At 31.1% G+C, this 23,341-nt stretch overlaps 4 protein-coding genes across 4 annotated transcripts; 1 reads left to right on the forward strand and 3 right to left on the reverse strand.

Moving 5' to 3' along the window:
• Positions 1 to 2,156: 2,156 nt before the first annotated feature.
• On the forward strand, positions 2,157 to 3,833 carry LOC106364867. The gene has a single exon (XM_013804353.3). The coding sequence runs from the start codon at positions 2,524 to 2,526 to the stop codon at positions 3,370 to 3,372; it is 849 nt and encodes a 282-aa protein (XP_013659807.2). The 5' UTR covers positions 2,157 to 2,523; the 3' UTR covers positions 3,373 to 3,833.
• Positions 3,834 to 5,696: 1,863 nt separating this feature from the next.
• On the reverse strand, positions 5,697 to 8,950 carry LOC106367815 (alpha carbonic anhydrase 1, chloroplastic-like). Its single transcript, XM_013807672.3, has 6 exons — positions 8,789 to 8,950; positions 8,572 to 8,685; positions 7,868 to 8,189; positions 7,365 to 7,467; positions 7,031 to 7,213; positions 5,697 to 6,135 (listed from the first exon to the last, which is right to left on the reverse strand). Exons 2-6 carry the CDS (start codon positions 8,639 to 8,641, stop codon positions 5,968 to 5,970), a joined length of 846 nt encoding a protein of 281 aa, XP_013663126.2. The 5' UTR covers positions 8,642 to 8,685; positions 8,789 to 8,950; the 3' UTR covers positions 5,697 to 5,967.
• A 6,671-nt stretch (positions 8,951 to 15,621) lies between these two features.
• LOC106364866 (cytochrome b-c1 complex subunit 9, mitochondrial-like) lies at positions 15,622 to 16,768 on the reverse strand. Its single transcript, XM_013804352.3, has 3 exons — positions 16,517 to 16,768; positions 16,202 to 16,249; positions 15,622 to 15,846 (listed from the first exon to the last, which is right to left on the reverse strand). Exons 1-3 carry the CDS (start codon positions 16,607 to 16,609, stop codon positions 15,796 to 15,798), a joined length of 192 nt encoding a protein of 63 aa, XP_013659806.1. The 5' UTR covers positions 16,610 to 16,768; the 3' UTR covers positions 15,622 to 15,795.
• Positions 16,769 to 20,894: 4,126 nt separating this feature from the next.
• On the reverse strand, positions 20,895 to 21,686 carry BNAC08G23940D (protein BIC1). The gene has a single exon (XM_013804351.3). The coding sequence runs from the start codon at positions 21,450 to 21,452 to the stop codon at positions 21,036 to 21,038; it is 417 nt and encodes a 138-aa protein (XP_013659805.1). The 5' UTR covers positions 21,453 to 21,686; the 3' UTR covers positions 20,895 to 21,035.
• Between the last annotated feature and the right edge of the window lie 1,655 nt (positions 21,687 to 23,341).

A 23,341-nucleotide genomic window follows, 5' to 3' on the forward strand; every position in this document is an offset into this window, starting at 1 on the left:
CATGTAATCTATTAACTTAGAATCCTATTTTTTATTTACTATTAACAATTTATAGTAGAACTACTTAAAAATTAATTAATGTGACATATTTGATTATTTACATTAATAATAAACTAAATATAAATTAGATTTTTTTTAATTATAACAAAATCTGTTGATAAATAATCTAACAAAATATTACAAAATTTTTAAATATTTTTATAAAATAACACATTGATTAATTTCGTAATTAGTAATATAATATTATTATAAATCAATATTAATTAAAATTTTATTCTAAAACAAGAAAATAAAATTCTATACTATTTTTTTATAAATTTTATAATTATATTATGTATTATATAAAATAGAAGTGATTTATGAATTACATATGATAAAATTATATTAAATATGTAAATTAACAAATTTTATTTTCTAAATTGTTTCATTTAAATAAATTATCACTCATCATTAAAATGAGTTAAAATTTGTAAACTATATAATATTTTTATACAAAAATAAATTTAGTAACATAGGTTAAACTTTTATATCTACAACTATATGTTATCTTTTTATTTTTTTTGAAACTCTCAACAATATGTTGTTTAAAAATGTTTATACATAAAAAAATTATGGTATATAATTTTCTTATATACAATAATTTAATTATAAATATTTTTAAATATTTTGCTTAAAAATGTTTATACATAAAAACTATTATTAAAAAACTATGAAATTTTAATAATTTATTTAAATTATTAATACAAATAAATTTTAATCATAATTTCTTTCAATTGTAACAAAATTTGGTGAGAAAAAATTTAGAAAACATTACCAAAAGTTCAAATTATTTTTTTAAATAAAATAATGTATTAATGTAGTAATAAAAACAAATTCAAAATTCATGTAATCTTCCAAACTCAAAAATAGTTGTGCAATTTTCCAAAGTTTTTTTGACAAAATATACAGTTTTAAAAATATATATTTAAACTCAAAATGATAATATTTCAAATTTTACAAAATATAAAATCATAGATAATAAAGAATAAATTTTTGAAATACACCACGAAAAAAACAAACTATATATGTTGTAGAAATTAAAGTAATCTAATATTTTGAAATCTTAATTAAAAAATTAATATCATAACATCCAAAAAATACTCTATATCAATAAAATTTACTAAAATAAATTGATAAATGCTACTATGTATAAAATTTACTAAAATAATAGAGCTATGTTATTTGAACAAAACAATATTTTTACTTATAAATCCTGTAAACTACTAAAATGATATATGTTAAAGTATATTTTTTCAAAAATACAAAATGTAAATATAAATTATCTTAAACATATATATTTTCTATAACATAAATAAATAAATTTTAAAAATGTATTATATGCAAAATGTATAAATTAAAGAAAAAACATTTTTGGAGAAGGTTTTCTATTTGATTATTTCAGATTGTTATTTTACTGTACATATCTCAAAAATATATTCGTAAGTAATAAAAATAATAACAAAGTAAAATGTATTACACAAATTACTATATAATAATAATGTCGAATAAGAAATATAAACAATAATATTATAGAATTACACAATATATAACTCTAAAATGAGAATTATATATTTAAAACATTTGTAATAAAATCAAATACATTTGTAAAATGAAAAAAATATTTGCACGGACGTGCGGATCAAAATCTAGTAAAATGGTAATTTCGAGAACCAATTCGGGATGATTGATTGGACTGTAGATATTTTTTTAACTTTAACTTTTATCTATTTTAAATTATCAATTATGTTTTAAGTCAACTTTTAAATCTACTGAACAAAAAAAATAAAAATGGCTATAAAATATCTATTTACTAAGTCAATATTTTTGTGATATAGAAACAATACACAGATAGTAGCTACATCTACAACAAAAATTATAGACAAAATTTTATAGCAAAAAAGTTAAATCGACATTCCAATTCCCCTTGGTTTGAAAAAAAAAAATCAGATCATTATCACGACTTTTCTGTAAGTCACAGAATTCTTATGAATTTGAGTTTCTTATGAATTTGAGTGCTTTGTTGAAGAGTTAACATAAAATCAATGATAATGCTTCTAACTACTTTAAATATCTAACCATATTACATCACATAAATAGAGTAATAGAAACAAATTGAACTATAAAAGATACTGGATGGAAGAAAATAATACCAAGTATCTCTACAAATATAATCAGCTATTTCAAATTCGAATTAGCATAAATATCAGTACTTTCTTTTGGAATTTGAATTTCTTTCGCATTATCCTAATCAACACTTTAGTTGAGAAAACACCCCGGACATAGTGAGTAAAAGTCAACCACGGATAGTAATGGTATACTGGTATAATCTGAGAAGGAAAATTAAAATAAACATATAAAAAATAAAATCAAATAAATCAGCAAATATAAAAGAGGCAACTGGTTCCATTGAAGAAACCCAATTTTGTATATCTCCTCTCTTCCTTCAAAGTTTGTATATCTCATCACCGTCTCTGTTTCGCTTAAATGCTCCAAGTCGATCTTGAAACCTTGGTTTCTTCAGTCTGCTCCGGTGCCCCCGACCGGAAAATCGCATGCGAGACCCTCTCCGACGACAACTCAGCTAACGCCCCGATGATCCGACCCGTTTCAAACTCTGTCGCGAGTCCTATCGATGTTCCACCTGAGTCTTACTCCGTATCAAAAGAAGCAGAGCTCGAGTGGTTCAACGAGAACGCCTTCTTCGAGCGGAAAGGATCACAGAAAGGAATCTCATCCTCCACTCATCATCCGAACTCCAATTCGAGCTCTCAGAGAGTTTCTCTCAAATCCAAGACGTCGATCATCAGATTACCGAAACCGCAGAAGACGTGTTTCAACGAAGTGGCGAAGCGGAGAAACTGCAGAATCGCGAGGACACTCATGATCCCGAAGCGGATCGGGTCGCGACTGAAGTCGGAGCCTTCTTCTCCGAAGGTCTCTTGCATTGGTACAGTGAGATCCAAACGTGACCGGAGCCGCCGTATTCAGAGACAGAAATCCGGTCGAACCGATTCGTTTAAAGATAAACCGGTTCCGGTTAAGAAACCCGGGTTTTTCGCTACCTTCAGAGCCATCTTCAGAACCGGTGGCGGTTGCAAAAACCTCTCCGCGACTGGAGCCCACGCTCCGCAGAGGGATGTCGCCATTCCGGGGAGAAGTTCCGGTGATATCAGAGGAAGGCTTCCGCCGGAAGAAGTCGGGAAATCTTCTCCGCCGAGGATGAGTATCACTTCGAGGAGATCTATAGACGGTGAGGAACCGGTATTACCCGGTTTAGGCGGGGTGACTCGGTTTAAATCGGGGAGAAGACCGGATTTGTTGGTAGAAGTTTGACGTGGCGTGACGTGCGGCGTTTACGGTGTGGACAGGTGAGAGTCGGTGGGGTCCAGTCCCGTGTTTCAAGCTTACGGAGTAAACAAGGATGGTGATTGGGTTGTTGGCTGTTCATGGGCTTTTGTGGGGCCCATGAGCGTGTGTTATTCGGAAAGTCGTTAGTGTTGACGTGGCAACCAGTTTAACGGAAACACGGCATAGAAAGAGAACAGGCGCACACTTTTGATTTGGTTTCTCGCGTTCAAACCAAACTTCCACCGTTTTGTATATCTTACTAATATTATATCGTGCCCCTTTTTTCTTCTTAAGACTTTGATTTTGATTAGTTTTGCTTTTTTTTTTGGGACCTTTTGGTTGTACATAGCTGTTTCTATAACTTATTTGTCTATGTGTTTGCTTGTAGAATTTATCAATAATGTAAAAAATACTTCATGAGTAAACGGTCAATAGTCTGTTTTCTACGAATGAGCATGTTTTAAAATGAGTCAATTAAATAGTGCTATAATCTCAGGAAAACATAAAAAAGATTCAAAACAATGAAAGTGAATTTTACCCACTAAAAACTATGAAAGTGAATAGTGGGAGCCATAAACATTTTCAAAAACTTTGACGTGTTCAAGTCCTGGCAAAGAGACGAATTAAGTAAAATTAATCGCGAGTGTCTTTTTTCTTTCTCTTTTTGTATTTAATTTGTATCTTATTAGTTGTTTCGTTTTCAAGAAAAGACAGGACATCCTTTAGCCATCTTTGATTCTATAATATAAACAATAACAATTAATTTGGAAAAGTCAGTTCTTCGAATTGGCATTTTATTATTGGTCTTGCCTAAATAATGGGGGTATTTTGACAATTAATATGAGGTCTGATAGACTGGTACCTGTAAGTTTTTGTTCATTTCCTGGGGAGGCTTATGATGTGTTAATATTCATCACCATGTCTTAGCAATTGTTTAATTTTAGCTGCCTTTTGTGTTTTTCCTCAGATGTATTGTTAGTTCTATTTATAAATTTCACTGAAATTATAATAGAATAGCTTTTACATATTTAGCATTCAGCAAACTACTTGTAGTATTCCTAATACTTATTTTCAAACTGTACTTCTAAATAAAGGTGTCCAGAAAGTTTAGCAGCGATCACAATTTCTTGTCTGTACTAACTTTTGGCCTTATGCGTATTTGTTGTTATGTTCGTCGGTGAGGATTTTTAGTTTTTATCAACGCGTCGCCATTGTTTCTCTCGTCATCGTGTTGGTTTTATGGTAAAACTTTTACCATTTACAATATAATTGCCACTTCTCCACTCGTCAATGAGATAAATAAGATCAATGAGACTAAGGGAGTTCCAGGTTCGATGTCTATATTAATATGATATATACTCGGTGACAAATAGCATTTCAATTTGAGACCGACGTTAGAATGGTTCCATACTCAAAGATTTTTGACAGGCAAATATGTTGAAACAGAGAAGTTTTGACAATTACCCAATTAAATGCTTTCTATATTTTCTACGACATTTCACAAACTAAAAAACAACAATTGAACTATGACATGTCTAACTTTTTTAACAGAGGAATTTATTTTAACAACTAAGACCGCGAAGATTAAGTCCAGTGAGACTTATGAAAAAGGAGTGTATGGAGGAAAAAAATGTTTCGCTGCAAATAAGAGAGGTCCACCAATTTTGATAACATATAGTTTTTTTTCCTCTTATAGCACACCTTTGTAATATATACATATAGTTTTAGTTCTAGTTACAAGAATTGTTGTTCGGAAGTTGGCAGGAAGGACAATGACAATAAATTTGTCTCACTTTCGATCTCACTTTCAATTTTTTCCTAGCAACAATTATTTCTAACCAGTATTGAAACAACCCCCTTTTACATTTGTTTTCTCTCCATCAGATTTATGATCCAGTTGCAATAACTAATATACCTGTTTATTTTCCAATATATAAAATAATAATAATGAAAAGTTTCCAAATGTATCAGCTCACAAGATATATATTTATGTCTACACATATTTTCTGTAAAAATGTTAGAGATATATTTAATGTATTGTTCGAAATTATATAGCCACATCATGTGATTCTAGACATGTCTAAATTTTTTAATGTAAATTATATTCAACAACAAAAATATATGTTCGAGTTGTACATTTTTGTGTGTGCCAACCCATCAATGGTTAAACAGATGGATACATTGTGATCAATAGAGATCAACTTGGCTTTGGATCATTAAACTGGTCAACTGATTAACTAGGATTGATGCCTTGACGTTTTCAGGTCAAAACGTGTTTAACACTTTGAGGGTATTTATGTACGTAACTGTAGTTATCAATAAAAATATAAAATGCGGATCAAAATGAATTAGGTGCGACATACTATATAACTCATTACTAAATGAGATATTAGCTGATGCACGTTATTTTCAACGTAGCAGCATATAGCTCTCAACACCACATTCTCAAATTTGGAAATCGAAGAGAAGTACTGTAAACAACAGCATAGTACCACATACGATTATTTTTTCATTACGATTTTACAAAACTAGTTATTAGGGGGTAATTAGGTTCTGAACAAATCGACAGGCAGAAATAATTTAATTGGGTTTTTTCTTTTTGTTTCCGGCTTTCTTTTTGGTGGCGCGCTCGTGGAACATCTCAACTCGCCGGCCGTTTAGGGGTTGACAAGGTCGTGCATTTTTCTTGTAAGAAATATCCAATGGAGATCTTAGTAGTTCTACTTGTTCCTTTGACATTGACCTCACCTGCATTTAATTATTATACACGGCAATTAGAAATCAAGAATCAAGATGTCACATTAATTTGGACCGTTTCCATACAAAAATGTCAAATGAACATGAAAGTAGTAGCTAGGTCAAAAAAAAAAAGAGAGTAGTAGCTAGGTCTTATCCATCCTACATCGAAGTTCTCTATTTCGTTCTAACGTATATAATAAGTTTGACATAAACACATAAAAGCAGGGACTTGTCACACATAAAGCATGGACTGTGGAACCCAAAAGACACTCCAACCGGTTAGATATCTTCATAACGTACGTGTACTATACGGTCTATTTATATGTATATTAAATTACTTTGATAAAAAAAAATTTGATAAAAAAAAAGTATATTAAATCACTTCTATTTATAGTCGGTATTTTAGAGGCCTAACAAATAAAACATAAAAACTATTTATGTATATTAATATACATATTAAAAACAAATAAAATTTAAAAGGTTGTAATTTAGGGAGCTTATGAAAAGTAGAACTAGTTCATAAAATTTACTTTAGAATGTAAATTATTATATTCTCACCAAAAAAAACCAATTATATGCATAATCAGAAGTTTTTTTTTGGTAACCAGACCAGTCTCGAGCATAGGCGAGGGAAGCGACCGCTTAGGGCGTCATATTTTAAGCGAAATTTTTAATTGTATATAAGGCATAAAATTTTTTTACATAAATAACAAATGCATAAAATTTTAATTGAGCTTAGAGCATCAAGAAAAAAATTAAAAATGTTGGACCGCCACTGTTGGTAACTACGCGGTCCGTGGTCGTCAAAAGCTAAAGTATTACCAACCAAACGAATATCATTTAATTTTAAAACCTTTTTAACCCGAAAAACCTCCTAATTACAAATAATGGTCCAAAAGGTTACCTTGCCAAGAATGGTCCAAGATACGTTTTCGGAACAAGGAGGAGTGGTGAGTGAACCAAAGTATCTGAAGTACTTTCGAGTCTTACGTTCGATATGTCTTGTGTTTATTTTTCCAACTTCCACTTGTGCTGTTCGGTTCCCTTTGAGCCTCTCCTCCTTTAGCTTCACCAATTTATCCTTCATCTAATCATTTCACTTATATTATTTTTTTTTGAGAAAAAATTATCCGGTATATTTCACTCATATTATTATTAACGTCATACATGTAAATAAACAAATATATATATAGTCACGTCAACAGTTGTATATATGATATTTAGACCTCAAAATATACCTGAGAGAGGAAAGGCTCTTCACTGCCGATTTTGAAGAGGCTTGCAACCACAGCAAAGCTTCCATCTTTTGCTTGGTGTACCATGTGTAGCTCAGCTGCATATCTACGTTATTTTACCTTTTATTTAAAAGTTTTCTTGAACACATTTTCTAAATTAACACAAGATAGTACAACTCCAAAAATTGTGTGACAAAAACAAAATAAGACAGCGGCCTCACGGGCCTCACGGGCCTCACGGGCCATACTAGTTCACAATTAACATTTACTTATGGGCTAGACTAAATCTGGGATTTTTAATACAAATAATTTCGGACATTTCTTAAAAGTTAAGTGACAATTGGCATATAATAGTAAACTATTTGAAATCCAAGCTAAGCTAATTCGGCAAATAAACAAATAAAAAGGTGGGTTGTTTTAGTTTTATGTGTCACAGATCATAATAAAGTTGTAATGCTTATATTAAAATTATAAATAATACTAATGAAAAAGGAATTGGGGCGTACTGGACACCATGAAGATGATGTTCGGAAGGAGTGTGCCAATGCATTTGCAATAAGGTATAGTTCTTATTGTTTATCACCACATCTCCTGCTCCTTCCGCGAAGAACATGGCGACATTGCAGACGTGGTTCACGAGTGTTGCATTTGTCGTGTAGTAATCGCGGTGAAGCGGTTCCAATGTGCTGTTGTAAAAGGTTTGTGTCCTTTGGATATCAATTGGAGATTGCAATTTACCAACCGAGCATTCAGTGTAGTGAGGGTTTAAGCGTCCCCATTGTTTTGGTCCATTTCTACCTCGATATCCAAACCCTATTCCTTGTGTCTCTGCTCAAAAGTCACCAATGTTTGTACTGTTTAGAAGTTATATTCATAATTCACTACTACAAGTACCTAAGGCAATAGCTAATGCTTTTGAGGATGAAACCTCTTTAAGGTTATTTTTTTACCGTTTTATGATCAACTAATGTCTAGTATAATTTAAGCACAACACATATCTCTACCTAATCCTGACTCAAATCTTAAAACCCATATAACTTTGTTGAATTTTTTCGAAGTTATTTTACCCGGTGTAAATAAGCTTATACACATGTGTATGCATAACCATATATGTGCATATAAATACATAATATAATTTATATATTAATAGTTATGAATTATATGTGTGTATATAGATAGAGGGAGATAGAGAAAAGAGTGTTAGCATTACGAGCATTTGCAGCGGCAGTGCAGAGGGGGGCCATGGCCAAGAGGCAGAGCTTAATAATCAGCATCACCATCTTCTTCGTGAATTGTGTATGTTTAATTCCTGTTTTGTTGGAATCTGCTAAAAACCGGGAGAAAAGGGTTTGCATTAGAAAAATAGATTCAGAAGAGGACAAATGTTCCAAATCTGCAAACTGGCTAATGATTTTTCTAAGTTAAACCTGTGGAGATAACAAAGTGTTGTATTAGCTTTACTTCATGGCTGACACGACCGGACTGGCTCTGCTATTTATAGCCCTCTCTTCAAATCAGTCCTGCTTCAAACATTAGTTTTTTTCTTCCTTTCGAAAAAGCAATAAAGAAATAAAATTAAAAAGATAAAGAATTACCTAAAAACAAAACAAATGTTGTCCAAGCGAATTTATGTGGTTATATATTCGTTAAAGCAAGGATTCGGGTTGAGGAGTATAAGCATATAATATTCTTTAGTAATAATATGTTTTACGTCATATATATTGAATAAGGAAACTTTTGTATTTGGTCAACAGTAGAATAAATAGTAATTATATCGTAAAACTATTATATATGAAAATACGTAGTCAACTTTTTGCCAAAAAAAGAAATATGTGGTCAACTTTTGAATTCAGTGTTAGACTAGTTAGTAGTTACAATGGAAAGGTTGAATACAATTGAATCATTAATGAATATAGTAAAAAAAAAAATTGATAATGTGGATTATTTGATGCTAACAAAAATTTAACATGGTAAATAATGATAACTAGAGTTTGACCCGCATACCCGTGCGGGTACGTTTTTGATTTATATAACTTTTTCATTTTGTTTATACATAACAAAATTATTTTAAAACATTATAACTTAGTTTTGTATATTGTGTAACTTTATTAGCAATGTTGGTGGATATTTTTTATTTGATTATTGCTTATATGAAAAATAATTGAAGATTTTATGTAGAATCTGTAACATATATACTGTGTAAACTTTGTATATTATGTAAAGTGGTAAATGAAAAACATTGCAAGAAAGGAATCTCTACCACTAATTTCAAGTGAAAATTTTCATTTTACTTTGTTTACGACTCAAAGTCTACCTTATAAAATGCATCATTCATTTTTAATAAGATAGATTAAATGGCTATCAATGCTTTGATTATAGGTCCCCTCACATCTGCTTAACACCACCTTTTTCCCGAGAGTAGTACCAATAAATTAATCTTTTATCCCTATACCAATATCTGTTACAAAACTTACAATCAAATTCTAAACACAATTTATCCTTAGTTGCCTCATAGACCAACCATTACACATGGTTATAAAGTAACGAACTGGAATCAATTACAGATCAAACAATTCTCAAGAAACATGAAAAGCTCATTCACTATGGTACATAAATCTCAGTACATCACAAAAGCAACCAAACAAGAAAATCACAAGGAGCTTTATAGAGAAAAACTCAAATCTCAAATTCAGAAAATCGTATGAAGTTGTTGGGTGGGTAGTGTCTTAAAAAAGTTTTGTTACAGCTCTGTTTTTCTACACTGTTTAATCTATACTTTTATACTGACTTTATTATCTCACGACCATAGTTATATGGCAAAACTTCTGATGATGATGAGATGATTTCACTCTTCTTCTTTTATACTCCATCATTAATATATCATAACCAAAAATGAATAACAAAACATCTCTGTCAAGTTGTAGAAAGATAAAATATTGTCTGGCTTACTTTGTACATTATTTTTCGTCGACAGACCTGTGAGAGTATTATACCAATGCATGTAAGTGATCAGTTTACAAAGATAAGTTTTGTTTTGGAGGTTAGAGAAAAAGTAAAACCTTATAATGCTGTTTATTTTTCGGGTAAAGAATTGTTTCGTTCATTTGGTAGTATTTTATAATAACTATTAAGGCTAGTCCAATTTCTAGTTAGTTAAGAAAACTTGTTGGACTCAAAAGATTGAGAATTGTTTCGTTCATTTGGTAGTATTTTATAATAACTATTAAGGCTAGTACAATTTCTAGTTAGTTAAGAAAACTTGTTGGACTCAAAAGATTGATATCTTTATGGTTAGTGTGATTGAAATTAATTAAACTGACATTAAAATAAGTTAAATTAATGGGAATGACATGATTTTAGGAATATTTTGTGGAACAATTACTTTGATTGTTGGTTCCAATCAGTTACTTTTAAAATAAATAATATTATATTAAATTAATTAATTCAATGGCATTCACTTATAATTATTGAAAAAAATTGAGGGTTAATTCTAATTTGTACTTCAGTTTTAATAGATTAGATTGCAGAGGTTGTGTAATGACATCTCTTCTTATAAATTGTCCAGTGTATTAGAGGTTCAAATGAAATAGTTGATGCATTCTAAGACATCGTATATACTATAGGGAAGTTTAGTATACTAACCTTAAAAATTTGTTTCCGTCGATGCTGGTGTGATCCAGAATCTAAGGCGCACCAATCATATCTTCGAGTTGGACAGATCTTTCATAAAGAATAGCATCTCTATATCCTCTCTTTAGGTAGATTGTACTGCAGATGAGATAGGTTGACAATACGGAAAACGGATTAGATGTCTAATATAAAGAAATAACCAAAATTTTAAGATGAAATTAGACAAGAACAAGCTGTCGTAAATGACCTAATCCCCTGAGCAAAAATAAAATCAACATTTTCGAAATCTCTCTGAGGCCATTTAGAAACGAAAAGGCCTTTAATCATCAGTTGGTCCATTTTATATTATTTTACATAATACTAATAGAGTACAACCCAGAACAATATATATATATATGTCCCACGAAGTCCATAATTTAAAAACTCACTAATCTTGCGCAGTACATCCGTGAGGGTTTTTTCTTTTTATACTAAAACATTTTAGTTAATATAACAAAATTATCACTAAATTAATGTGATTTATATATATTATATAACTCTATAATGCTTATATTTAAGTGGCTTATATTGTTATTACTATATATTTTTGTAATAAAATTTATTTTGAGAGCATTATTATGTAACAATACTATTTTACATAATTTTATTTTTTCTAAGTTTGAAATGTATATGGAACTCAAATTAAATTGGACTTACATAGTAGAGGATAAAAATTGTGAGATATTGTTAAAAACAACAAAAAACATTTTTTTTTAAAAAGAAGCTATAATATATTGTACATGCAAAATAGTTTTATAGTAAAAATCTTATTTGAAAAATTGTTTGAAATACACAAAGTTGGATAAGATTTATTTTATTTTATTTTATTTGAAATAGAAATGGATATTTTTTTCTAACAAAATCTTTTTAAGGTATTAATAAAATGTATTTCCGAAAAATTAATTAATTTAAAATTTTATTATCATTAAATAATTATTAAAATTATTTTATATGATTTTAATTTTCGTTCACTAAATAAAAATAAATTTAATTTGAAATTCTAATTATATTTGATGATAGCTAAAATTTAAATTAATTAATTTTTGGAAATAAAATTTAAAATAATTCTGTAAATATTTTCTTAGATTTTTTTAAACAATATTTATTTGTATTTTAAATAAAAGATAAAGATATTAAAAGATATGATGATTAAATTATGTAAAATTTGATAAACATTATAGAGGATGATCCATTTTTAAATATCACACATAAAAGAAGTCATGACTTCTATTTTAATAGTATAGAAGTAGAGCCCACCAACATCACAATGCCACATTATAAAAATTTATGATATTTACATATCATCTTAGTTATTTAAAATTAATTATTTTCACTATAAAAAAATATTTAAGTTATTTAATTATTATTTTATACGAAATTTCATTATTTTATTCTCTACAAATAGAAAGTAAATTTATTTAAGTTCGACATAGAAAAAAATTAATTACTGACTAGTAAAATAAAGTGTTAAATTTTATAAAACAAAATTATTTTACAATGTTAAAAGTAAATGTGCCTTAAATTAGAAAGAAGAAAATAAGACGCGGATGTTAAAAAGTATAGTGTTGAAACTTAGAACCATTATAGATAATCTTCATACCTACATAGGTCAATTCTAGGGGTGGGCAAAAAAACCGAAACCGAAATACCGAACCGAACAGACCCGGAAAACCCGAACCGGACCGAACCGGACCGAACCGAATTTATGAATTACCCAATTGGATAGTGAAATTTTATGCCCGGAAAACCGAAACCGAATCCATACTGAACCGAGAACCGAATAATACCCATATAGAACCGGATGAAAAACCCTTATACACGTACCTTATACGTATATCTTTATAGTTTATATTTTATACACTTGTCTTTTTGATCAACACTTATCTTATACGAGAACCTTGTGTTTTTGGATGTTTTATTCTCACAGTTTAGATTTTGGTTTATGAATGAAAAAATCGTTTGAATGTTATTTTGGTATTGGTTTTAATTCATTTATTTGCAAGCACATCAGATTAATTTGGGCAATATGGTAACTTTGTAACCATTTAGAACCGACCCCAATTGGAACCTTTTCCGGTTCTAATATGGTTATCAAACTCCAGGAACCGAAAGAACCGAGAACCGTAAGAACCGACCCGAAAATTTCACGGTTCCTTAATGGTTGTCAAACGTCAAGAACCGAAAGAACCGAGAACCGACCCGAACCGAACCGAACCGAACGCCCACCCCTAGTCAATTCGTAGTAAGGATGTTCAACCGATAAAACCGAACCAACCCAAAATAGAGAAAGTAGTTTATATTTGCTAGCTAATTGTTATAAATTAAAATACCAAAAACCGGAAAAAACTGAACTAAAACCGGATCAATATCCAGATTGACCATGCCTAATTCTTAGTACAAGTGTTGACAAAAAATATATTAAATTTCATATATTAGAAACTCTATGAATTGGTACTCAATACATTAATAAATAAAAATTAATAAATATGATAAAGTAATAACTTTCTGATCTTAAATTGAGGCAGCGTAAAATCAATAAGATAATAATACAATAATATTTAAAAATATTTAGCTAATTATATGGTTTTACTAAAATCATAAATTAATAATAATATATAATTTTTATATAAGTAGAAAAATATTTTTGATGCTTATTTATTTTAAAATATATTTTATCTCTAACTATTTATTTTAATATTCTGATGTTACTTTATTGAATTACATATAAAAACATTTTTCTATCATACATATTTAATATATATATATATATATATATATAAATAAATCAAATAATCTTGGCACGCAGTGCTCGGAAACAACCGTCTTTCGTCGTACACATGGATGAGTGTTACCGATTTGGTTTACAGAGTCAACATTAATCTGTGTTTGCTGTCAAAAAAAGAAATCAAATAATCTTATAAAATAGATGAAATTTAAATCTATGAAGTTTAACTAATATATAACTTCATGAAAAGATATTATGTTCATATTTTTAAATAAGAATATTTTAAAATAGAAATTTAAGAAGGATTTTAAAATAATTAATAACTAAATAAATTGATAAATGATCATAATTCTAATATTATTAATTTATAAAGTTTTTACTGATATGGCTAAACCCGACACTGGGTTTAAGCACATTCTTTTCTTAAATCGATCTCTCATCTCATCAACTATGTTTATGCGGGAACGGCACACACAAAAAATTGACTCTTCATTTAGAAAACAAAACATGTAGCTCATAAATACTGTTATTTTACTCATATCAGAAGTTAATGTGTTTTTCAATTTTCATCACCTTTTAGCAAACTTGAGTATGGAATTTGTGTTGTCTTTACAATTGGTGAATGGACATAACAAAATGCAAGAAAAGAACAAAATTAAAGTGATTCATGACACAAGCCACATATTCTCTATTTTTTCTTAAATCCTTTTTCGTGAAATGTTATTTTCACGCTACAAAATACAATTATTAATTATGTTACCGTGCGTACTAAAAGTTGTCCATTAAAGTTATTATTCCTTTCATGGATCGGATGCGAAGTTAATTAGTGGAAGTTTTCTAAAAAGTTTATTTTCTTTTGTAAAGGTCTAGAGACTTAGACTATTTTGTGCTTTCAGTTTTAATATTATACAAGAATTGTCAATCTTAAATTTTAAAAATAAACGATTGTCTTATCTTTTTGGTGTATGCATGATACCTTTACGTATAATCCACAGATGGTGCCTGCCTCATAAAAACCCACCTCCCATTTTTCTTTTCCCCCACTTCTTATCAAGAGAATTTTCACTATTCCCATCTCCTTGTTATAAACTATTCCCACTACCTAAATGATTATTTGAGCCAAAACAGAAGATAATTATTTAAAAAGAAAAAGTGAAACATGTGATGTGATAATCAGGTAGGGGCATCACTCAACGGGATCAAGACAAAACTTTCGGGAATATTCATTTGTCCATACTCCAACCCCGAGAACATAAACATTTTCACGAGCTCGATCTCTAGTCTCTTGTCGCAACAATAAAAAACGCATTATGCGAATCCGCAAGTTGATAAATTCCACTTGGTTTGTCCAAAACAATGTTCTTTTAATTTGTTTCTCTATAATTCAGGCTAGTCTGGCACATTTGAAACTTTTCTTATACATTGGAACGATATGCTTGGTTCAGAGTGTTTTTATGGTTGTATAACAACTCACTTACGCTCACCTTCTAATTTGTATCCGGTTAATGACATGTTTGTGGCACTATTACAAACCAATACGACACGCCGCACGTGTGTGTTTTCTTCGGGGTAGATGCATGCCGTTAGAAAGTAGTGCGCAAATTATATGATTTATGATAAAGAGGTGGTCAAAATCTAATCTCTAATATTTGCCCCACAGCATAGTGGGGTGAATGCTTTAAAGATCTCTGCACGAAATTGAACCAATGTGGTTTTGTCGGTTAAGTCCCACTTAGTTCTACAAAATGCAAGAACGATGATTCTCTATCGACGACAGTGACTCCTCTGGCTATTCTTTAAAGAAGGCATATAATCATAATAACCTTTCTTATTTGGGATCAAACAAAAGAAATGGAGCGAGAGCACTAGTGAAAAGACGTCTTTAAAGGTTTAATTATTGCACAATCCAAAAACAACTTTTAATTAATCAGAATCAAATAGCAGGTTTAGGTGAAAGTATATGAAAACCATCATCCCAATGATTTTATTCAACAAAAAAAGAGAGACTTGTAAGTGCAAAACAACAACAAAGGAGAAATCTCATTCTTCAATAGGCCTTTGACCCAACACAGAGATGTCTTCATACCGTTTCTGCACCATGACAACAATATCAATGTTATAAATGAAACAAAAGAGGTGCAAACAGAGATGTAATCATTCCATAACAAAGTTAGCTAATACAAAGAATAAAGAAACAGCTACCACCTAGGCTCTAGTTCAAAAGACAAGATTAAGCAATACTAATCAAATTTTTTGGCAAAGTTGTCAACAGGAGGATGCATCTTCTGAGTTGAAAAGTATTAACACATTCAGACCAAAATGCAGAGAATCCAAACTTAAGACACTGGAACAAGTAGTGCTCATTCTTCATCAACCGATCAATCAAATCCACAGCAACACACAAGAGGGAGACAGAATAAAAAAAAAAAAAAGAAACAGAACATACCCCAACGTTTTTGCTTTCCCAAAGCTTATGAACACCATAATCCACAGCCTGCACATATAACATTTTCGTATTAAAAATGACCCCTTTTGTATATAAACACCAAAAAAAAACAAGAACTTTCTCACAGTTTCGTCTTAAAATTAACAAATCTCCAGCAGCTATCTACTGCAGATGGCTCAAATTCTATATCGAATGAAATGAATTCACCAAAGATTGTAACTTTACATAAAAAAAATCGAGATTTTGTTCCGATCCCAAAACAGATCCGAAAGCTAAGAAGGTATTATTGTAAAAAAGGGGTTAAGGATCTCTGACCCTTTCGCCGAAGAAAGCGCCGGCGATGATGAAGGAGACGTAGACGGAGTTACGGCGCATGATGACTCTGTAAAATCCCTCGAGAAGTGCCATGTCTGTCTAACCCTTTCGTTTGTTTCAGGTACGTATCGGTTCTGGATTAAGGGTTGAAAACGCGAGCGGATCTACAAACAAATGGAGAGCGAGAGACTGAAGAAAGACGACGAGATTTGCGCGACTAATCGAGAAAAACAATCTCGACCTTTGACTCTTTCGTATCTGGAAAGGCCAAGTGGGCCTCAATAACTTAGCCCAATAGTTAGGCCCATTATCTCGGTTACTCAAAATCCAAAGGCTTGCCACGGCCCGATTCTCTTTAAGATCTTATATGAGGTTTTAGAAATCATGTATGTACACATTCTGTGCACACAAAAAGAAATGCATGTACATTCAAAGTTCTGGGATATTTTTAATTGTTTGATAATTTAGGTAATTCGGGTCTTAAACACATATAATCATGGGATGAGGTGGTCCGTTAAATACTCTTCCTCATGTAAATCATATAGACCTAAATCCATAAGCCAAAACAAATGTGTAAGTTTCTAGTTGTGGATCGAATTCAGGAAAAATTGATGAGTTGACCACAGTCGATGAGTTAAAGTTTGAGATATTGTGAGTGATATTGGTATCTTACGAAAAGTTGGTCTGATCAATTATCCGGAAAAACATATAATTAATGTTAATTGTATTATGGCTTCAATATTTTACTTTAGAGAGCTTTTTGAGTACTTTGTTTCAAATAATATTATAGTTTGGTATCGGGATCATATCATAAAAATAATTCCTGAGACTTCAGATCATATTACATAAAGCGTATTTGGATCTGTGTGAGAAGCAGAAGGAAACTATGGGGAACCCTAGTGTAGGGAGATTAAGGGCAGAGAGTGCAGCGAAGTATAAATGGCAACGGTTGGCTGAGTTAGAAGAAGAGTTTCTGAAGCAACGTTCAAAAATTCATTGGCTTGACGTTGGAGATGAGAACAATAAATTCTTTCATAGCTCAGCGAAGATTAGGGAAATCAGAAATGCTATTCACGAGATTGTATGGGCTGATGGATCTATTGCTAAGACAGATGAGGAGATCAAAAAAGAAGCTGAGAATTTTTTTGTTGAGGTTATGACGCTACAACCAATGAATTTTGAAGGAGCTTCAGTAGAGAGTTTAAATGAACTATTAGGATTTCAATGTAGTGAAGTGGATTGTTTGAAGCTGGAAGAGAGGTTACCAAAGAAGAAATAAAAGAGGTATTATTCTATATGCCTGGCAATAAATCTCCAGGACCAGATGGGTTTACAACAGAGTTTTTCAAGGGAGCTTGGAAAGTAATTGGAGAGGATGTCACAATGGCGATACAATCCTTTTTCGTAAAAGGTTTTCTACCAAAAGGGTTAAACTTCACGATCTTGACTCTGGTACCAAAGAAAGAAGAAGTGAAGATGATGAAGGACTATCGACCCATCTCCTGCTGTAATGTGCTTTACAAGGTAATATCGAAGATCATTACGAATAGGCTGAAGTGTGTGTTTCCTAAATGCATTACTTTGAATCAATCTGCATTTATCAAAGAGCGTCTGCTGATGGAGAACGTATTGCTAGTGATGGAATTGGTTAAGGACGACATATCTCCACGATGTGCCATGCAGATTGACATCTCTAAGGCCTTTGACTCAGTTCAGCGGCCCTTCCTGATTAATACATTGAAAGCTTTGGGCCTGCCGAGTAAATTCATCAACTGGATATCACTCTGTGTAACATCTGCATCCTTCTCAGTGCAAGTCAACGGGGAACTAGCATGGTACTTTCAGAGTATAAGAGGACTAAGGCAAGGATGTTCTCTCTCTCCATACGTATTTGTGATTTGCATGAATGTGTTATCAAAGCTATTGGATGATGTTGCTAGGAAGGGGAAGATAGGTTATCATCCAAGATGTAAGAACATTGATATTACCCATTTATGCTTTGCGGATGATTTGATGATTTTTGCGGATGGCACAAGGAATTCTGTTGAGGGGATTCTTAAAGTGTTTGAGGAATTTGATAAGATGAGTGGTCTGAAGATTAGTAGAGAAAAATCGGTGTTGTTTATGGCGGGTACTGATCAGAGAGGAGAAGAGATTCTAAGACTGTTCCAATTTGCTACAGGAAAGCTACCGGTACGTTATCTTGGCCTACCTCTCTTAACGAAGAACATGACCATCACTGATCTTCTTCTGTTGGTTGAGAAGATTAGAAAGAAGATTAGTTCTTGGACAGGAAGATTTCTCTCTTATGCTGGGAGATTACAGCTGATTAACTCAGTCATTATGAGTCTCACAAATTTTGGATGGCAGCTTTTAGACTCCCTAGTGGTTGTATAAACGAGATTGAAAGGATCTGTTCTGCGTTCTTATGGCCGGGTCCTGAACTGAATGGAAGAAAAGTGAAGATATCATGGGAGGATATCTGTAAATTGAAACAGGAGGGGGGCCAGGGTCTAAGACCACTAAAAGAAGTGAACCAGGTTAGTTGTCTTAAACTCATATGGAGAATACTCTCTGCTCACTCGCTTTGGGTTAGTTGGATAAAGGTCTACCTCATTAGAAAAGGGTCTCTTTGGATGGTTAAAGAGAATATTCAGAGTGGGTCTTGGATGTGGAAGAAAATTCTTAAGAATAGATAGATAACGAAGCAATTCTATAGAGTTGAGGTTTATAATGGGAGGAAAACGTCTTTTTGGTATGAAACTTGGAATTCTCTGGGTCGCTTGAAGGAAGTTGCAGGGGAGGGAAATCATATTGACATGGGTATTTTGATGAATGCTAGTGTGGAAGATAGCCTGAATCATCGAAGGAGGCAGCATCACACGAGATGAGATTGAGAAATTTAAAGAAAACTGGAGTCAAGAAGATGATATCTCATTATGGAAGAATGATAAGGGTAAATACAAGAAGAATTTCTCTACAAAAGGTACATGGCTAAATATTAGAGAAAGACATCAACCATGTCATTGGCATCACACGATTTGGTTCAAGTATGCAACACCAGAGTACTAAGTTGTAACTTGGATTGCCATGCGAGGAAGACTAGCAACGGGCGATCGAATGCAGCACTAGAGTGGAAATGTTGATGTGTCGTGTGCATTATATCAAGAGCCGCTCAAATCACCTCTTCTTTGAGTGTCCTTACTCAGCGCAATGGGAAGTACTAACAAGAGGTATACTTAAGGACCAGTACACTGTAAACTGGAAAGGGATCATAAACTTGCTTGTGGGGAACTTGAGTTGGAGCAAAGTGAAGATGTTTACCATGAGATATATTCTTCAATCAACGGTACACACCATTTGGAGGGAACAGAATAGAAGGAGGCATGGAGAGGTTGTAGTACCTGCAGAGATTATGATCAAGAGACTTGATAAAAATATGAGAAATCAATTCGCAGTGATTCAAAGAAGGGGAGATAAAGATTATGGAGAGGGGATGGCTTTTTTGTTTGAAACTAGATAGCTTTATGAAGTGAAGAATGAGACAAAGTCTGAAGTTTTAACGAAAAGCCTAAGAATAGAGATTTAAATTGTTGTTGTTCTAAGCTTTCAAAAACACTTGGATGCTAGATCTTTTTTTTTTAGTTAAATATAACATTCAATTCAAAAAAAATATATATATCTTTCAGCAATGCCCATACTCTGATCTATAATAGTTCTATAGACGTTCCTTGATCCTTAAGTAACTGGACATGATTTCTTCTCACTAATTACGTACGATGTTGTCTCTTTAGTCATTTTGTCACTAAACGTTGAGTATTAGACTTATAAGAAGTTAGGAACATGATTGGGTATGTTTAAGCACATGCAAGTGAAACTATAGGAAAAATGGGCAAATGTCACATTCAGAATTAGATCTTTTGACAAAATTGCTGATTCAAAATAAGTATTGAAGGTTTGAAACACATACTCGAAATGAATCACCAAGCAAATTTTTTTATTAAAAAAAAATAGAACGGCAAATAGAGCAAACTGGGTTCTGAATTTAGCAATGGAGCTTTAACCAAGACAAACTGAAATATCTCATGCGTTTGTAGATGCAATTTTGCTAAAATAAATAACTTGATTTGTTTATTTTGATTTGGCAATTTTGATTTGGCAATTTTGATTTGTTTTTCCCTAGTATATTTTTAAGTTCTTCAAATGTATTATAATTTTTAACAAATGGGATGTCTTTTCACTTGATATTAATACTAGTTCCGAGATGAATATGGATTATATAGATATGCCGATCCGTAACCGAATGTATCACACTATCATAAAAATCATATAAAATATGCTCTTTACCACCTCTACCAGTATAAGCAAACAAACACACTAAAAGCAATATTGGCAATGTTCTATATAATTATTGGTAAAATGAAAAAGACTCTATATCAACAATATATCAATAGTGTCTTACATATATTATTGAGCAACAAGAACCACATTTATATATGATATGATATTATATAAAAATTCAGCGTAAGATCAAGCAACGACTATGTAACCCACCAGAAGCCGAAGCAGCTCGCCTAGCTTCGTCTACGAGAGCTGCACGTGCCGACGAGATTCCGGCAGGGACAAGACACGTATCAAACGTTGAACAGTCGATCCAGTCCTTAAGAAGCTCTTCTTGTCCCCATATGTCAGGTATCCAAACTCTTCCGGCGACGTCTCTCCGGTGCTTCTTTAGCTTTTCTCTCCCTGTGTCCACTCTCTCTTCTTCTTGATTTTGCTTCGGCTTCTCTTCGGGCAAAGCTTGATCCTCTTTCTTGTCGGTGACAGAAGAAGCTTCATTGGGCGAACTTGGATCTTGTTGGGTTTGGTCGGAAGGAGGTTGAGATGGAACGATCGGGTGGGCCATTGGAGATGTCGTATCGTCTATATTCATCATGGTTGAACAAAAGTGAAGCAGATTCAGATTCCTGGGAGAAGCAAAAGTTTTTTTGAAGAAAGATGTGTGTGTTGTGTATGAGATTCGGTGTTGATAATATGTATATTATGTAGGGTTGTGTAAAGAAAGAAACAATCGGGTGGGAGTATGGGTTACACGTCGACGTAAGTTTATTGCTTGGTGAATTTCTCTTTTGTTCGCTTTTGTATTTTTGTATGGTAATTGACAACTTTACGTGTCTTTTTAGATTGGTTAGCTTTGGCTCTTAATTTTTTGGGATTTAAATAAAAAATAAATAATCACTTTGATTTTTGAAAAATTATTGATTAGATACTCCTATTAAATATTTTTAAATCTTGATCTTTTGCATGTGATCAAGTCTTGACAATTGGAGCTAAGTAATTCTTTTTTTGCTAAAATATTGGGGCTAGTTTCTTAGACGAGACTCTCAATTAGAGTATCTCTAAGAAGAGATGCAAGAGAAGAAGACATTATATTTTCTATAAATTTTGTGCATGTTTTATCGATATTCATTCATCATATAAGAACATAGTATTTTTGTCACCAGAACATAGGATATCGTCATTTTTTTTTTTTACATTTTAAACATATTTATTTACTTATTTTGGTCATATATATTTACCTTCAAAATGGAATATATATATATATATAGATATATAAAGATTCAAGTTCTCAACTGTTTCACGAATATTATTTTATTTTTTTGGTAAAGAGAATCGTGAATATTATGTGCAGAATATAACTTAAATCCTCTTTGTACTGTGCCTATGGGCTTAATCAGTAATATTAAGCAGGTTGACAAAAAGAAATGTGAAGAATATATAAAAAAGCATTCAAAGGGGTTGGATTTTTTTGGGAGGAACATGAGGCTGATGTTGATTTAGGATTTATTCCAATGAAATATATTGAAGTGGGGATACGTTGGAATTAAATGATCCTGATAATGAAACAAACAAAATTCTTTTAGTTTCTACATTACCAGATTTTGATCCGCGTTTTAAAAACGCGGAATTAATTTTATTCAAAATTTTATTTACTAAAAATTAGAATTTTATACATATGTATTTACAAAAAAACATTTATTTTTAAAATTATTGTAATTAAATTAAAATTTACATGAATGTAATTTCATGAAATAAAATAATTCATTTACATAACGCACCACGTATTAATTTTATTTATATTTTAAAACTTTAAATTATAGTACAAATTTCTATTTAATTTTTGTATTGGTCAAAATTTATTTTATTTTTATATAAATTAACTATATGTCATTCAATCCATCTCATACTTGATAAATATATTAAATTATTTTTAATATTATAATCTAAATATGTATATTAAAATATGAAATTATTTCTTAGTTATATATCTTACTTAAATATTTTGTTTTAATAAGTTGAAATATGTTGTAAAACTCATGAATATATGTTATTCTTTAATTTAATAATTTATAAGATAGTTAATAAATGGACTAAGTTATTTAATATTTATTAATTGGTGTAGTAATTTAATTATGAATATAAGGTTTGTATATATAAATATTATAAAATTCTATAAATAAAAATGAATTAATATTTTTTTATAATTATAGTTAATATCAATTATGAATTTTATTATTTAAAATTAAATTTTAAAAGAAATGTAAATTTATATTTTAAATAAAAATATATTATTAAAATGCAGTTTTAGAAAAAGATACTTAAGAATATCTTTTTAGATATCTTATTTTGAAAATATTAGAATAATAGTATAGGTTTTAATAATAACTAAGTTAGTTGCATGAAAAATAATAGAAAATTAAATAAATATAATGGTCTAAACTGGACTATTTGTAAGTAGATAAAGAGTGTTTATGTTTTAATAGT

This window comes from Brassica napus, chromosome C8, assembly GCF_020379485.1.
Source record: "Brassica napus cultivar Da-Ae chromosome C8, Da-Ae, whole genome shotgun sequence".
In the NCBI taxonomy this organism is placed as follows: domain Eukaryota; kingdom Viridiplantae; phylum Streptophyta; class Magnoliopsida; order Brassicales; family Brassicaceae; genus Brassica; species Brassica napus.